At 35.2% G+C, this 18,456-nt stretch overlaps 1 protein-coding gene and 1 long non-coding RNA gene across 6 annotated transcripts in view; one reads left to right on the plus strand and one right to left on the minus strand.

Annotated features, from left to right (window-relative positions):
- CCDC18 (coiled-coil domain containing 18) overlaps positions 1-17,322 on the plus strand; it is a 42,120-nt gene extending 24,798 nt beyond the window's left edge. The window contains exons 16-29 of one of the 4 annotated variants that reach the window (XM_032218540.1): positions 642-719; positions 1,743-1,859; positions 2,274-2,441; positions 3,427-3,569; positions 3,939-4,102; positions 5,079-5,292; positions 6,310-6,409; positions 6,935-7,051; positions 7,174-7,317; positions 7,765-7,968; positions 8,436-8,573; positions 9,405-9,593; positions 14,889-15,326; positions 17,095-17,322. In XM_032218540.1, coding sequence (XP_032074431.1) covers positions 642-719; positions 1,743-1,859; positions 2,274-2,441; positions 3,427-3,569; positions 3,939-4,102; positions 5,079-5,292; positions 6,310-6,409; positions 6,935-7,051; positions 7,174-7,317; positions 7,765-7,968; positions 8,436-8,573; positions 9,405-9,593; positions 14,889-15,299 — 2,187 coding nt within the window. In that variant the 3' untranslated portion in view covers positions 15,300-15,326; positions 17,095-17,322. Of the gene's footprint in view, positions 1-641; positions 720-1,742; positions 1,860-2,273; positions 2,442-3,426; positions 3,570-3,938; positions 4,103-5,078; positions 5,293-6,309; positions 6,410-6,934; positions 7,052-7,173; positions 7,318-7,764; positions 7,969-8,435; positions 8,574-9,404; positions 9,594-14,888; positions 15,343-17,094 lie in introns of those variants that run through there. The other 3 variants (XM_032218543.1, XM_032218544.1, XM_032218542.1) reach the window with 3 other exon arrangements.
- On the minus strand, positions 2,448-17,097 carry LOC116509393. Of its 2 annotated transcripts, none has more exons than XR_004255506.1 (3): positions 16,644-17,097; positions 15,139-15,248; positions 2,448-2,741 (listed from the first exon to the last, which is right to left on the minus strand). It is a non-coding gene; the product is annotated as an uncharacterized LOC116509393 (long non-coding RNA). The 2 variants fall into 2 exon arrangements; XR_004255505.1 differs by lacking the exon at positions 2,448-2,741 and adding an exon at positions 14,961-15,047.
- Positions 17,323-18,456: the final 1,134 nt, after the last annotated feature.

Raw genomic sequence — 18,456 nt, forward strand, 5'->3', positions numbered from 1 at the left:
AGTATAAGACGCACCAAGATTTTGAAGAGGCAAATTAAAAAGTTTTTGCACTCTGCAGACCTCCCCAAAATGGCCCATTTTTCCAGGCTCGTTTTTTGTCAAAAAAAAGGGCATGCATAACCTTTAGGAGGCTTATAGAGTGCTCCTGGCGACGGGGGGGGGGGGAGGCAAAAACAAGCAAAAAACGGCCCGTTTTTCGCGCATTTTGCCTCCCCAGTCCCCAGGAGCACTCTGGAAGCCACCTAAAGGCTATGCCTGGCCATTTTTCAAAGGGGGCGGGGTTTTGGGAAGCCAAAAATGCTGCATTCAGTGAATAAGACGCACCCAGATTTTCACCCTCTTTTTTTGAGGGAAAAAGATGCATCTTATACTCTGAAAAATACAATAGATAGATGCCTGAAGGATGAAAACCTGTAAACAAGAGTTGGGGGTGGGTAATACAATTATGCAAAATGGAAGGAAACTCAAGAAAATGAATCTACGGTAATCCAAATGTGTTAGGACACCATACTGCAGATTTTTCTTTTATAGAAAAATAGGTGACAGTCAACTTGCTTGAGAATTTATAACATCAGAAATATGGTAGAAAAGTCCTAGTTTTTAATAACATCAAATATTCTGTTGATTCTGAATAAAAACAGGAAATGGAAAAACAAAGAACAAACAAAGATGAAGCTTTAAAGAAATTACAAGACCAACTTGCTGATGAAACAGTCAAGGTTTGTACAATTTTTGTGGCTTCTCAGAGCTTAAAGTAGCTTTCTTTTCCTCTGTATTGTTTAAAGCCTCCCCTTATTTTTCATTTTCTTTCAAAAAGAAAAGTAGCAGAATGGCAAATGGATCCTCTGCATTAATTTCATTTTTGACTTTAATGGGTAATTAGTCTTTAAAGAATACATCCATAAATGGATTATTTTCTTTAAATATTTAATATTTATTAAATGACCCCACTGCTTTATGAATTTATTACTACAACTATTACTATTGTTCAAATAACTTAATACTGAATGTAGCACTTAATTTTTCAGGAATACCAAGGATTCCAGAATCAATTCAAAAAACCCTCCCTTATTACCAGGGTTTACAAAATAAGAAACATAGAAGGAAAAAAGAAAAGGGAGAGGGGGAGCAAATAGCTGTCGTATGTTAGTGTGTTTATAATAATCATCTGAGATGAAAACAAGTCAAAGATAGCAAGTGCCAAATGTAGTTTGTTTCTTTGTTCTGACCCCCCCCCCTTCTTCGCTCGTTCAAAGACGACAGGCAGACAGACTTAAAAAGAAAGAACTTTATCAGCCTCTGCTCACACTGGCTGCGAGCCCAAAAATAAACATAAATAAAGTCTCTGTCAAGAAGATAACAGAATGTAAAAACAAAGATCTCTTACGGCCCAAACCAGATGTCCAGAAAGCAAGTAAATCACTTCTCCAAGTGTCTCTTTGAATCAGGGTTACAGAAAGCAAATCACTTATCCAAGTGCCTCTCACAAACAAACCACGAGCGATGAACCATGAACGAACGACGAACGTTGATTTCTGCAACCAGGGCGTGGCATCATCAGTCCTTTTATCTCCAGAAGACCACACTAACGAGCCCCAGCTGCATTGTTATTCCTGCATCCTGACTCAACTCACAGCAAACTTCTGCTGAGTCACAACATTTCTTAGTGTAGCTAATAAACTAGGCTTGTCTCTAGCAGATAGCCTTTCTTTATTGTTATATGTTTTCTTCTGTTTTATTAGGTCAAACATTTACAAAGAGCGTTAGAAAGCTGTAAGCAAGATATAGCTTTGTATTTAGAGCATTTAGAAGAAAATAAAGTGCTGTTTGAAAAGCAATTGGAGAAAAAGTCTGAAGAGGTAAACATGCTCTTTTTCATCTTGCTCCCCAGATAGTCTATGTTATATTTGATATACAAAAAATAGGAATTCATTTTATTAGGTATACTACTGGAAAAAAATGTGAGAGAAACTTTGTTGATTTTATAATACAACCAGACCTTTGTCGTTGCTAAAGACAAAGAATATTTAGTTATGTGGAAGTGACGCAATATCAGGATCTATTCCTAATTATTTTAAGCTAAACCATATTTTCAAATATAACCCATATTGTAGATTTTTATTTTCATTTATAATAGATGTTAATAAAAACTACAACTTGTTAGTAGCATAGATATAGATTGATAGAGCAGACCATTCTGCTAAAGGTGAAGTAGAAGGAAGCTGAAAAACTAATTGCCTCGTTGCAGTCTCATCGTATTATTTATTTTTCAGATACAGAGATTGCAAAAAGAAATAAAGCATAAGAATGACAATTTTCAGTCAACTAGTGAACAAAATCTTGCTCTACAGCAGAGTCTGCAGCAGCAGCAGCAAATGTTACATCAAGAAACCATTAGGAATAGTGAATTAGATGATAGCCAAATAAAGCTCCAAAAACAGGTACATTCTTCATGTTAATATTTTAAAAATGTGTGACAAGCATTTATATAGTTCGTATTCTCTTTTTTCTATTACCAAGCGTATTTGAAATGAAACAATTTCATCTTATTGTGAAGCATTAATTTGAATCGAGAGTTTAGCTGAAAGAATTGATTATTTTACCCTCAGAATATATCTTGAAAGAGATTTCCTCTACGGCTAGAGTCGCAGTATAGTTCTTCGAAGCAAAGCAGTCTAAGCCTCCAGCATTGTTTTGGCTGGTGATTGTAAGCCACGTTGTTTTTAATTGTCTTCTTTTGCCTACCACAGAAACAGAGATTCACACTGTAATTCTAAACAATTTGGTAGCATATCTCAATGCAAACACTTAGTAATGTGCTCTTAATATGCCATGCATAATACTTCCAATGCACAATTAGAGGTTTTGCTTGCAAAAAGTCAGAAGGACTACTGAGTTGAACCTGGTCTCATAGGAATATTCAGGCTGCATTCAAACAATCAGAGGTCTCTTCCATGGTTCAGTAGAATACATACCCAAATCAATTATTTTCACGTTTATTCCTAATAAGCAGAAATATATACCTTTTGGGGTATCTCAAAAATTTATAATGTTAACAGGTGTATAGGGTTCCTAGTTTTCTGGACCAATGGGCAACTTGAAGTTTGGAGATAGAAATACTCAAACAATTTTAATGTCAAAAAGTCCTAGCCCTAAAATGTTTTATTCTGACCTTGAAACCATATATTCCAAACTTGCTTTTGCAATTAAATGCCTGTTTCAGACTGGAATATTTCTCTTAAGATTGGAAAGCCTGGATGATTTCCAGTAATGTCCAAGCTGGGACATTTCAATCTCCTAATATTTTGCACAACTGCATTTGGAAAGTGTTGTAGTAACACCAGCAACAAAACAACCATCTACCAAACAGCAAAATGATAAAGTTTTTTCCCATGCCCAAATTTATTTTTTCTTCTCAAAAAACAGGTATCAAAACTAGAGCAAGAACTTCAAAAGCAGAAGGATATGTTGGGAGAAGAATTGAGAAGAACAAATGAAAGACTTCATTTAACCACTGAAGAAAACAATGTGAAACGGCAAAAAATAGCAGAACTTACTGCTACAATCAGGCATAGTCCCATTTTTTTTAAATATGCAGTTATTTTCTTGAATGTATTATTTTGCAAGGAAAAAAGGGTTTAAGAAACAAAAGTTTATACCTCAATTCTATGCATATCCATTTATCCTATAGATTTTAGTGGAATTTATTCCCAGATTAATATATGAGTGCATTTTTAAATGTACTTATTTGTGTATTATTTATTCCTCCATTTATATTGTGCTTTTTTTAATAACTGTAAATAGCTTACACGTAAAAGATCCAAATCTGTTCTGAGGTGTAGTTCCCATTCTTTTGATTATTGATTCTGGATACTTTGTAGACCTGCAATGCTATTGTTTTAATTATTTATTGAGACATGGTATATTTGCTTCTGTAGGCAGATTAAACAAGAGATGGATCAATGTAAAGATGAGTTAATAGACATGGAGAAAGAATTAGTGCACTTAAGAAGAGATGGTCATAATAAAGCAATGCAGATGAGCCAACTGGAAATTAATTTACAACAGAGAATCTCAGAATTTGATGAAAAGACACACCAAGGTAAGCTCTTCATTATGCTTTCAATATTTTTATTATGCCATATTGAAATGAATGGGACAACTTTCTAGAAAATTATTTTGAGAATGGAATAACAATATTAAATAGGAAAACTTAATCAACTGTCTGCACTGATTTTAAATAACTAATGTATACATTGATCAAAATATATCAGAAAAAAAATGGTATTTTTTAAAGCTAACTTTCTTGATTCCCCCCAAAATACCTTACTTAATGTTAAATCAATGACTATTATGTCTGTAATTTTAGTTTTGGCTACGTTTCCTTTTCTTTTTATCTCATGGTTTTGATGTCTATAATTTTTATTTCTTATCTCTTTTTCTGTGCTCTGTAAACCATTACTTACCCAAAATGGAATACCATGAAGTGTATGTTTGCATGTATGTAGCACTAGGAAAATAATGCTTGCCACAGTTATGCATAACTGGCAACACTAGGAAAAGAGGCTTGCCACAGTTATACATGACTGGCAACATCCATATTTATTGCATGCAGACATCCTTGAAGACTGTATGAGAACTTTTGAATGCATCATACAGGCACGTTTGCATGCACACACACATATATACACAGTCATCTTAACTGGCTTACAGTTTGATTCTAAATAGAATTAAACTTTTGATTGTAAACATGAAGCTCTACTTCATAGAGAAAATGTAAACAGGGTACTTCTAATTATTATAATATGGCGAAAGAATATTTTTCTGGAGTCCCTTTCTTGGAACCTAGTCTATTAGATTTAGGGATAAGCAAACAGTTCAGTTACTCCCAAATAATATATTTTAATTTTGCTTTTTTTAAAAAGTATTTTAGGGTGATTGCTGATTTTGAATTTGTTGTTCTTCATCTTGGAATAGCCTGAAGGATAGGGTAGAAAATTAAAACTATATCATGTGTATAAATGCATATATTGTCTGGCTAAACATTCTTGATTGCTTTTTTTCTATTTGTACAAAAGTGAAAGAATTAGAAGATAAGTTGCTTATAAGTGAGACCCAGCAAAAAGATTCCATGCAGAAAATAGAATCTCTAGAAATTGACCTGGAAAACGCCACTGGGGAGTTAAAAACTACTTTGAGACAACTGCAAGACCTTCGGGATACATTACAGAATGCACAGACATCCCTAGAGGAGAAGTACTCTACTATCCATGATTTAACAGATGAATTAAGGTGTGTTAATAAGCATTGCAGAAGTGGATCAGTGTAGAAAATTACTGACTTCAGCAGGTGGCGTACTGACTCAATCTTGCTTGGGCTTAAAAACCTAGCATGGTTGGATCTGATTAGCATTTGGATGGGAGACCTTAAGGGAATTCCAGAGCTATATGCTGATGTGCAACAAACATCAAGGAAGAAAACAGTGGCAAATTATTTTTGTGTTTCTGCCCCAAAAATCTTCAGGAATATTTTACCAGACCTGTCAGAATTTTATCTCAAATCAAGAGAGTCCATGAGTCTGTATATGATTATTTACAAAGTGAATAGATCATGTGTAGAATCAGAATAATAAACTGTTGTATTTAATTACTTTCCAGCATTTTTTAAGTACCAATAGAAGAGAATATATGTAGGTTTAGTATTTTTTAAGTACTGAATATTACATTGTTGAAAATATGTATGAGTGGCATGGCGACCTAGTGGTGAAGACGCTCACCTCCCACTCAGAAGGTTGAGAGTTCAGTACTAGGTAGAAGCAATTATTTCTTTTCTAGGGTGCAAAGAAAAAATATATGTGGCTAACTCCATGTAAGCATCAGGAAGGGCATTCAGCCAGTAAACGCCCAACTCCGTCAAGTTGCCCCAATTCTACCCCAAATAGGGAATACAGGATCATTAAAAAGGGAGTTTATTATTGAAAATATGTATGCGTAAACTTAAATGCATATTTAAATTCATTTTTTCTAGTATCTATAGGGAAAAAAATCATTTGTATTTATTAATATCTCCTATTAAGTATTATGTGGTTTAATATGATTAATTATATTAACCCCAAATTCAGTGTGATCAAAGCTATACTACAATTTCTGCTAATAGATTTGGCTGTGTTTTTTCGTTAATTTTTATGAGTCACAGATTGAATGTTCTAAATAAACATAGAATCAGGATATAGAGGAATTGGATGAGGATAATTAGAATTTAACTTCCCTAATAGAGAAAATATTTCTCGTTTTTAAATGAAAATTGCAGAGAATGCAAGGATGAACTTGAAGAGAAAAAGCAAGAACTTCTTGACATGGAAAAGGTGCTGAAAGAAAGAAATTGGGATTTGAAACAAAGAGCAGCTCAGGTTAGAAGAATATGTAAATTTAATAAGCTTTTAAGAATGATTGGGACATTATTAGTAAATATATTTGGGATGCATATTTTCATTGATGCTCCACAATTTTAGTGTGTGCAGGTAATTCTCAATTTATAACCATTTGTTTAATGGTGGTTTGAAATTATGACAACAAAAAGAAATGTATGATCCATCCTGAAATTATGATGGTTGCACCATCCTTGTGGTCACAATTTGGTGGTCAGCAATCGGCTTACATTTACAACAGTTGCAGTGTCTTGCAGTCATGTGGTCACAATTTGCAACCTTCCAGCTGGCTTCCACAAAGTCAACTGGGGAAGCCAGAATCACTTAACAACCATATGATTTGCTTAGCAACTTTAGTAAAATGGTCACAAAATTGGGTCCCATCACATGATGACCTGCTTAATGGCTGCATAACTTAGCAATCAAAATTCAAGTCCCAATTGTGGTCATGAGTTTACCTATAATATTTCTTTCTGTTTTCATATTTTGTCTTTCCTTTTTTAAAAGGTTACACAGTTGGATATGTCAATTCGTGAATACAGGGGAGAAATGGAACAAAAAATAATTACATTGCAAGGTAGCTTGGAAAAAGCAGAGCTGCAGATAAAAGATTATAATAAACAGGTACTATTATTGTTCAAAATGCGCTTCTAGTTGCTTACTTTCCACAAATTTCTGATGTGAAGAGTTTTAACTCCTCAAATGGTTATTCTTTTTTAACTTATTTGCTTACATTTTGCTTTCAGATTGAAAGTTTGGCAAGCAAGGTACAGTATTCAAAAGAGGAGCTTAAAGAAAAAGAGTATAATATTCTCCAACAAGATCAAGAGATAAATCTTCTTAGAAAAGAGAATGAACAAAAACAACAAAGAATAACAGATACTGAGAAAGTAAGTTTTATCTCGTATATTCTTTTCTCTGCCTTTTTTTTCAATACTCCAGGTTTCTAATCTAACCAGTTACTTATTAAATCAATAATATATGATAAGGAATAACATTGCCTTTTCATGAAAGAGACTATTGTCTGAAATATGTTCCACTGAATTTATTGAAGCTTGCTAAAATATAGTTTGCTTACTTTTCCATGAGAACTTGCCAGTATTTTTGCATTTCATTTTCTGATACTGCTATTTTTTTTTCTTTCTCTTTAGATAAGTTTGTATGCATATCTGCCAACAAAGAATATTGTTCCATCTGGCTGATAATTTTAACATACTCTGAACTGTTTTTCAGACAGCAGATCTGATTTTAGGATAACAAATAAGAACTACTAAATTGAAATAACAGGAAGACACAAGATTTTTAGTATGTAAAAAAACCACTTTTCTCTTTTTTAGAAGCTGAAAGACCAAGAAAGGTGTATTGCAGAACAGTATAAAGAAATACTTGATTTGGGGCAGCAGCTGAGACTGGAACGTGAAGCAATGAAACAAGTTCATGTGGATTTATTAGAGAGTCGCCGCCAACAGGCTCAAGCTCAGAGAGATGTGGAAAGGATCTCTCTTGAACTGGAAGAAGTGAACCATATCTCACATGAAAAAGTAATCAACTTTACAGATTAATTTTATGAGAAATCAGCTATCCCAAGATTCTTTCCAGTGTCAGTTTAATGTGTAGACTAGAGCATGTTTCAGAGCACAGTTTCAAATGGGGAAAGACAAAAGGTTAAAGCTAACCAATAATGCCAGATCAGTTTGAAAATGATGTAAAACAAATATTTCAGACCTTTTCTTAAACTTGTGGAGAAAACTTGAAAAGGGTCTGGTTATTTTAATGAATAACAGAGAAGTGCTTGAAACATTAATACAAAACGTTTCAAAAATAGCTGTAGATATACTTTCTTGATTTGTTTTGGAAAATTAGTAGCAATCTTCTATATAAACAAACGAGATACTTATTTTTGTATTGCTTAAAATATTATTGTTTTTAAACATGCTAATTTAATATTTTAAAGAAAATATGGCAAATATATTGATTTTGTGTTGGGGGGGGCATAATTTTCTTTCAGGAAACCCGTGTAAATAATTTGGCAGAACAATTGGGAGCAGCTCAGGTGCGAGAATCTGAGTTAGAAGCAAGAATGCAAACTGAGATTAAAAGGCTCACTGCAGAAGTACATTTGCTAAAACAGTCTTTTTTATCAGAGGTGAGAACAAAATTGTTCTTTCCCATTTATTTCATCTTAGGTATGAGAGAATGAGAAACTCTCACATGTGTGTTTGGCTGCAAGAATTGGCTCTAGGCTTTCCTTTTTTACCTTCAAATAATTTCTTTTGTACCAAGTTTGTATGAAATAATTTCAGAACAATCAGTCCCCTTTCTCACAAGTTATGAACTGAACATTGATAAATTATTTAAGCACCACAGATATGCATAATATTGACAGCTACTATCCTATGGCATACGCTAGGGCCATGATGGCAAACCTCTGGCACGCATGCCAGAGGTGGCACACGGACTCCTTTCTGTGGGCACACACACTGTTGACAGCTGCTCTTCTGGTTTCCTGCACACACACACAGGCACCGGCCAGCTGGTCTTTGCAGGCCCTGGAGTGCCAGAAAATGGCCTGAAAAATGGCCCAAACCGACCAAAAAATAAGCTGGTTTTTTGGGCCAGTTTTCAGGCTATTTTTGAGCCATAGTTCAGGCCATTTCTCAGGTCATTTTTCTGGCTGGTTTTCTGGCCAGCTGGTCTTAATTAGTGCCAGAATACCGGAAAATGGCCAGAAAACGGCTTGAAAAACTGCTAAAAAACAGGCATGCAGGTGGTCTTTGGGTTTCCGGCGCTCTAGCGCACACATGCACGCGCATTGCAGTTTGGGCACTTGGTGCTGAAAAGATTCGCCATCACTGCCCTATGGACTACACCATGGAGTAACTTGCTGCTATGGTTAAGAATCGCTCTCTTTGTTAAGTTTTTTTGTTAAGATTTAATAGTTTAGATTGCATGTATTTGAAATATATTTTGTCTTCAGAAACTTTCCCATGAAGAAGAACAGACAAAATGGCAGCAATCACTATCTAAATCTCATCATGTTAATGGGCAACTACAACAGATCAAAATAGAACTGGATGATGCTCAAGACACTGTTTATAATCTGCAACAACAGCTTCAGTCCAGAGATAATATGATTCAAGCAACAAATGAAAAGTTGCTCCTTAAAGTGAGTTAAGAAAGGAATATTTGTATTATAAGGTTGTCATCTCAATTCATTTTATAGGTACTTGCAATATATGTCTATTAACATTGAAATCTGTACTCTGGGTGGTACTCATTCATAGTTATTATGAAAACCTTGGATTAAGAGAGAAGTGGAGTAAAAAATAAACATTGTAAGGTATTGTTGAAGGAGATGGTTGCAGAAATGCTATTCAGCAGGTTCTGATTAGTTTTGGAGAACTGGTAGCGGAAATTAGTTCAGAGAACCGGTAAATACCATCTCTGACTGGCCCTGCCTCCATTTATCCTCTGTCCCAGCTAATCAGGAGGGAATGGAAATTTTGCAGTAACCTTCCCCTGGAGTGGGGAGGAAATGGAGATTTTACATTATCCTTCCTCTGCCACGCCCACCAAACTACGCCCACAGAACTGGTAGTCAAAAAATTTGAATCGCACCGCTGGATGGTTGATAGTGTTAATCCTTATGAACTGTGTTTTGGATAGTTGTTTTGGGAGGCCAAAGCTAATGGAAAACGAATGTTAGCGGAAAAATGAAATCTGCATTTATGATGTTAGGGAATTTAATGGCAAAAATACAGCATGTGGCTTGCTTCCTTCAGCTTGCTATTTTTAAATACATACATACCAGTGGTGACATTCCAAAAAATTCCCTACCAGTTCTGTGGCCATGGCTTGGTGTGGCTTGGTGGTCATGTGACCAGGAGGGCGTGGCTGCACAACTGATTCACACAAAATGTAAAAGCAGCTGGACTTCACACAAAATGGCCCCTGCAACAAGTGGGAACCTCACAGACAATCAGGCACAGCTGATTGGTAGTAAAAAATGCTTTTAAGTCTGACTTCCTGGGGGCGTGGCCTGTTGCCGAGGAGGGCTCCACCGAGCTCCTCAGAGATCTGGTCTGTATATCTAAATAAGATCATAGATAGCACCCCTTTTTGGCTAAAAAAGGGGCAGGGAGTAGCTCTGTAGGCTAGGGTCTATTCGTAAGCCACAGCCTTTTTCTTTTTTTTGGCTGTGGACAGAGATTAGATCCAGCCGGAGCAGAGCTTTTATCTCCAGCCAGTTCTTCTCAGCTGCCTTTTTTTTTTTTGGCAGCCCCAGACAGGCTAGCCCCCCCCAGGACAAAACAAAGTTTTTTCAAGCTAGAATTGATACGGGCGGGTCCCACCCCTGTGAGATTTATGCTTTTATTACTATCTTAAATACCAGCACCATTTGTCTTAGAGACTTCTTTGTCTAAATGGACTTCAAAATGGCGATTTCTCTCCGTGGATGATTGATAGTGGATGTACTTAGCCGGTTTTACCTTCCTGCAGACCGCTCCTTAACAAAATAAACTCTTCTTCTTTGGAAATAGAGGGGAGCAAAGCGCTGCTTACTTGTTTATTTATTATGGCACCCAGGTCAAAGAAGCGTCTTGCTACAAATGTGTCTAAAGAATTTAAAGAATTTTTACTGGAACCACAGCCTTTGTCTCCTATGCCCTCTACTGGAGAATTTCTAACACAGGAATATTTCTTTAAAATGTTTAATGCCTTTAAACAAGAAATTAAGGAATTTGTATTGGAACTATATGATGATTTAAAGTCTAAAGTTAATCAAATGAAGGCGAATACGTTTGCAGCCGTGTCTGCCCTGTCGGATTACTCTGCTGAAATAGAGAACAAATTGGAAAGTTTGGAGAAGGCTAATTTTAATTTGACTACCAATATTCAAATTTTACAACAAAAAATTAGAGACAATGAAGAACAGCTCATGATGATAAATTTTAATAGGAAGGCATTTGCAATAAGAGTCAGAGGATTCCGTGAAAAGGAGCAAGAGAATTTGAAACAGACCTTTGCTGAAGCCTTCAGCTATGCGGTGGGAAGCCCGGGACTTAACTTTGATTGGCAGATTCGGAAAATCTATCGCCAGAACTCATTGATAGCGGAACAGCGACAGCTCCCGAGGGACATAATTATACATTTTTCTACAAAAGAATCTAGAAATGCGATTGTGCAAAAGTTTCATAATAACAGTCTCCGAGTTGATGACCAGGACCTGATTGTCTTCAAAGATATTCCTTTCCAGATGCTGAAAGCAAGAAGGGACTACACCTTTTTAACTAAGGAGCTTAGGAGTCAACAGATTCGATACAGATGGGAGGCCCCTGCCGGCATCACGGTTACATTTGAGAATCAAAGATTTCGTCTTAACTCTGTTTCGGAGGCTCAAGATTTCTATTGCAGGATTCTGAAGGCGGGACTTCCTGACTCGCTTGGAAGAGAGGAGAGACAAGCGGAAGGAGAAGGCAAACGGCAGGCCATGTGGTTGCAAGATGGAGGGGGTAGCCCTTCCTCCCTCGGAGAAGCAGAAAAACGGAGATCGAGAATTTAGACATTTCAAAATACTCGCCAAAGTTGAGGACTGAATGGGGGTTTGAGACCTCTCTCCGGTAGAAAAAGCGGACTAATTCTTATTAGAAGGGAAAGCTGGGTGAAACTACTTTGAGCTAGATTTTAAATTAACGTTAGCATAAATTTGATAGTGGTAAACATCAGACAAGCAAGGGATGAGGGTAAAATATATGTGGAATGATTTACGTTGTTTAAGGCTTATTAGAACAGAAAGCCGGTTGGGATTATCTTAAGATAAGTGTAAAAAGAATGCGGAATGTTTTATGTTGTTTAAACTTTGTTAGAAGGGACTATTTTAAAACAGAAGGTTAACTGACTCTTGCTGAAAGTATTATTTGAATATGTGGAATGATCCATGCTATTTAACTTTTATTAGAAGGGAAAGTTGGTTGAAATTGCTTTGAGTTAGATTTTAAACAAATGCTAGTATAAATTTGATAGTGGTAAATATCAGACAAGTAAGGGATGAGGGTAAAATGCATGTGGAATGAACTACGTTATTTAAATCCTATTAGAAGAGAAAGTCGGTTGGAATTATCTTAAGATAGAAATTGATTTCTGTGTAAAGTAATATTTGATCTACGCTGCTTAATTTTACTAAGAAGGGGAAGCTTGGCTAGATTATTTTGAATTACTGTTTGAAAAGGAGGTTAAGAAAGATCATTTACGCTGTTTAAATTTTACTAGAAGGGAAAGTTTGATTACTCTTCTGTAAAGTCATATTTGAATATGTGGCATGAACCACGTTGCTTAAATCTTATCGGAAGGGATCATGAGGTTTAGGAAGAGGAACGGGAGAGTCTACAGAAGGTTGGGGTAAATAGCAAAGAAGTAAGAGACGAGAATAAAATATAGATAGAATGATTTATACTATTTAAGCATAGATAAAGATGGGGGGCTGAGATCAACACAAAGAGTGGTTTCTTTTTTTTTTTTTTTTCTTTTCTCTTTTCTTTTCTCTCTTCTTTTTTTTTTCTGTTTTTCTTTCTTTTGACATATTACTTTTATTTTTTAATCCATATGTATACAAGATATTTTAGACAGAAGGTAGTGCCAGGTGTGGGCCCTGGGAAGTCGGGAGGATTGGGGATGGGGATTTGTGGGGGGGGGGGTGGGGGGGTGTTAACATAGTCTTAATAAGAACAAGAATGTATTTATATACGGTGGTTTTTTTTTTCTTTTTTTTTTTTTTCCTTGGTTCATTTTACTTTTATCAGATCAAACAACACTCGAATAAAGGCATACACCAAGGAGGGAGGTAGAGGGAAAGAAGAGGGAGGAGTAAGGAAGGAGTAAGGGGAATGTAAGGAGGGTGTCTGGGGAGTAAGGGGAGAAGGAAGGTTTGAGGGGAAAGGGAAGTAGGAGGGGAGTGTTAGAGGGAGAAAGGAAAGTTGGAGGGGGTAGATGGGGTGTATGGAGGATGGAAGGGTTAGGTGGGGTTGTGAATGATGAGTTGTGTTTCCTTTTTATTTCTTCGTTTTATTCCCTTTTTCTTTTTTTCTTTTCTTATAGTAAATACCCTGTATATAAGTGATTGCAAATGGAATGTGAAAAATGAATAAAATATATATATATATATATATAAAAATGCTTTTAAAAAGTTTTTAAAAAGTCCCAAAGATTGCCTGGCATAGCTGACTTTTTAAAACATTTATTTACTACCGGTTCAGGCAAACTGGCCTGAACCAGTAGCATTTCACCCGGTACATACATACATACATACATACATGGATTTTGAACCACAAGTGTATCATCTTCTCTAAAATTAAGGAAGAATTCTCATTACACGTTTGCTGAGCCCATCTCTCTTTTTGAGCTCTGAGAGCCTATCCCACTTCATCATAAAAAAAGCAAGTCAGAAATAATTTGACTGGGTAGTAGAAGCCAGTTCTTTCAGTTGTGAAGAGTTGGTCAGCATGTCCAACCTCTTACTCAGTGCAAGAATCCAAATTAGATGGCTACTTAGGCTCTTCTTGAAGACATCTAGTAAAGACTTAAGTATTTGGTTCTAGTATCAAACTGGTCTTCCTGTTTAAATAATGTTTTTTAAAGTATGATGCTGAGAATTGTCCCCAGCACTTGGAGTAAGACAGAATAAAGTGTAACTGTGATTTGAAAGCTATAATTTTGTTGATAGCAGTCTAAAACCAAATTTACAATATTTTTTTACCAATTTCATTCTGTTGCTTCAAGTTTAGTTTGGAATTAAGTATTAATCAAAAATCTTATGAATACCAATCCAAATGAAGCCTTTAAGATCTTTTGCTGAAATATTCTGTAAAGAAGCCTTTACAATAAGTTCCATTGAATCCAAGAGTTCTGAAAGAGGTTGTTAAGAGGTTCTTTCAAGATATTGTGATTGAAAAAAAACCACTTATTTGAACTTTGCATATTGTATAATGCTAGTGCTTGCAATGGTGGGAATTTTTATATGTCACAACTTAACACTGTGATCTGAATTATATTAGGTAGGTTTTATATTTTTGCAATTTTTATACAAGGGTTTTGAGACCTGAAGATTATATCAACTCCTTTTATAGGGTGAAGGGTTTGAGAAAACTGCTTCTTCTACAGCAAGGCTCCCTCTTAGTAGTTCCCAATTTATTTGTTGCCTTTTTATCTCAGTTTGTCACTAGTAAATTCTTTTACTTCACTCAGTCATCACTATCTCCTCCTGTTATTCAAATATTATTTCAGATAATTGCTTAATAATCTGTAGAAATAGTATTGATGTTTTGTTTAATAAGAATAATGTATGTTGTTCATAACATTTTTATTAATCAGAAATGCTATCAGTATTTTTGTTAAACAAGTAGCTGCTGTTAAGATGATCCCTGATCACCTAATTTCTACAAAGCTTTAAATTTGTGCACTATAGGAATCTGAGCTTACAAGATTACAAACAAGAATTGCAGTTCATGAAAGAACAGCAAGCATCAAGCAATTAGTGGAACATCCTTGGTTTGATGATCAAGGACTTGACTTTGCCAAACAGTCTGCTTGCAGAAAACTACGGCGTTCAACAAGCACCAGTGATCTAAATATTAAGGACAATAAAAACGCACTAGGTCAAAATCAGACAGTTACGCCAAACTCTTCCGTGAGTTCCGAAATGTCAAAATATATACCTCATGCTTCCCCAAAGAGTTTGAATGAGTCTTCCTTTGATCCTTTGTCATACAATGTAGATGGAGAGGTAACTTGTAACAGTAATGACTTTCAAACACTCAGTGGCATGCTGAAATATATCAACAAGGAGAGAAAGGATTCTGAAAAGTCTTCTCTATAATTTTTATCTGCTGTAAAGAGAAATCAAGTATGTATATTTCTTAGCTAAATGGAGTACAATATTCCTTGTCACTGAAGTAACTTTTCATGCAAATATTGCTACCTTTTTAAAATGTAAACAGAGGAATTTCTAACACAGAGAAATTAACTGAAGTTAGATCAACAATTTACTCCCCAAAAGGCCAAGTGCAATATATGAAAATAAAACACTTTGAGGGGGGGAAAACTAAAATGGAGCTGTCATATTTCTAGAATATTTAGAATATTACAGGTAGTTCTCAACTTACGACCACAATTGAGGCCAAAATTTTTATTGATAAGTGAAATATTCATTAAATGAATTTTGCCCCCCTTTATGGCCTTTTGCGCCATAGTTAAGTGAAACTGCACTTATTAAATTAGTAACATGGTTAACTGAATATGCCTTCCCCATTGACTTTGCTTGTGAGAAGGTCACAAAAGGTGATCACATAACCCTGGGACATTGCAACCATCATAAATACGAGTCAGTTGCCAAATATCTGAATTTTGATCATGAGACTATGGGGATACTGCAACAGTCATTAAGTATGAAAAATGGTCATAAGTAACTTTTTTCAGTACCATTGTAACTTTGGTCACTAAAAGAACTGTTACAAGTCAAGTATTACCTGTATTTACTATGTTTAGTAACATCCGGATTAAAGATGTAAAGATAACCATGTCTTATTTTCTCAGAATTAAATTCTATAATGTTTTGGAGAGCTTTTTTCCAAGAATTAGAAATGCAATGAATGTGGGAAATAAAGGAATGTGCAAAGGATTACAGTTTAAATATCAATAGATGTTTATAATAGTAGCTCAAATGCTGGTCTCAGTTGTGTCAAATAATTATTCAGATCATTTTACTACAGGTAGTCCTTACCTTATGACCATAATGAGCCTGGGATTTTGGTTATAAATTATTTCAGTCATAAATTGAGTCACCATGTGGTTGCACTTGATTTTATGAGCTTTTTTGCAATGGCTGTTATGTGTTTCACCATTAAGTGAATCAAACCTGGTTGTAAATCTGAATCCAGCTTATCCAATTGGCCTTTTTGCAGGAAAAGGCAAAAAAGTCACAAAATCTGATCATGTGACCGCAGGACACTGCAACCAATCAAATATGAGCCAACTGCCAATGGCATAGAGTGGGTTATGCACTTGGCAAAATTGAATAGATTTTGATGACTACAAATTTCTGGAGGTTAGACTATAGAAATGATGGGTGAAGGATGGGATCGTGGTTCTATTTTGCAGTGGATTTTTTATTTATAAAGTTAAGTTTGGTGATATGCTGTGATGCCTTTCATATTTGACTCACTAGAAATGTTTTTTTAATAAGTGAAGAGGTTCCTATTGTGGCCCCCAGGATGGTTCTCATGTGGCTCTTATGACATTTTGAGTTTGATATCCTTCTTATATGGTCTTGTAGAATCCTGAACAGAAAGAGAGATTGTTTATTATATAATTCATGACTCTCAAAAGACAATCATTCCATAAGATTGCAGTACAGTATATACAACTGTGTCAAAATACTGGATTTCATTTAAATTAATTTGTAAATTCTGAGATTCTGAACTTTTGATTTTAGAGATAATACTTTTAAATATGTACATGCAAAATCTAAAATGTCAGAAACCAGAGGTACTGCTAAAGTAAAATTTCCATCTAGGAAGACTGTATATCACACAGTGCTTTCTTTAATAAGAACTTGAGGTCTGAATGAACTTCATTATAAAATATTCTTTTAACTGAAAATATGTTTATTTCAGGAAGAAATTTTCTGAAGAAATAGTGTGCTGGCATGCAATTGACCACAGATGGATTTATGGGTCCGGCATGGAGTTCATAACATTTTATAGAAACTACAAATATAGTTATGTTTAATAACTATCCACCGAAAATTATTTTCTGTGCTACTTTTTCAGTATTTTTTATTATTTCTTAAACTACTAATGTTCATTTATGTTTACTAATAAAGAAAAAATCCATAAAAATCATTTTTAAACAAAATGTTTCATTAAAATTTCAGCTAAACACATAATTTGTAACCAAACAGATCATATAATATTACCCTACATTAAAAAATACTACCAATAATGATAAATGGGATTGTATGTATAGAATGCATGGATTCTGAATGGAAGTTTATAGCCATGTGCATTTGTCTGCACATAAAACTTATACATCATTAGCTCATATACCTTGCATGACCGTGATCAAAAGAATGACACACACACACACACATCTGCCAGGATCATTCATATCTATGAGGAAAAGTAAACAAGGATGCTTTCCTGTTTTAATTGGCCACTAAGTCTGTCCCAGATCATTCCACAATTATGAAACATCTTGATTTTTCCTATATTTATTTATTTTAGATTCTATCTCTTGATGATGCAAGGATTTGATGCAGTGGAGAATATGATTTTGTATGCGATGCCCTTTTTTTTTTTAAATCCGCCCTTAGGTGCAATAGCTTAGCATAGAACTTTTAAGCCAGCTATTTTTTCCCCAATTCAGCTTATTTTATATATTTGGGGATTAAATGAGAAAATGCATTTTGATCTAAAGAAAAGGCATGAAATAAACATTGTACTAATTGTGAATATTAGAAAGTCAAGGCTTTCTCTTATAAAAAGCTGCACATGCAGTGTTATATTTTACAGCTGCAACTAAAAGTTATTTCTAATTCCCTCACAGATAAATCTTTTCCTTGGTGCTTTTTGGGTAGGGGCGGGGCCAGCACGTGACTCATCCTGCCTTGGACCGCGAGTTTGACACCCCTACTCTAGTATATATACTGGGGTTCTTGCCTATCCCTGGAAAGGCATAATAGCTATTGGACTTCTTTTAAAAAGCAACCTATTTTCTTAATGACTTGACTCTAGATTATTTATAAAAGAAATTGCACAAGCGCAATAACATGTCACACAAACTAACATCCAAGAGTTGTGACAAAAACATTCCTATTGTTATGCCATCCTTATTTTATCCTCAAAGTCTGTCAAACTGTATCATATAGACCCGATCTCAACAGCATCAATGTTACCTATCACTAAAACTCTCTTCTGCAACTTTAAATGGGCAAAACTTTGCATCACAGGGCAAAACCTGAACAAGGATATGACTTT

This window comes from Thamnophis elegans, chromosome 5, assembly GCF_009769535.1.
Source record: "Thamnophis elegans isolate rThaEle1 chromosome 5, rThaEle1.pri, whole genome shotgun sequence".
Lineage (NCBI taxonomy): Eukaryota > Metazoa > Chordata > Lepidosauria > Squamata > Colubridae > Thamnophis > Thamnophis elegans.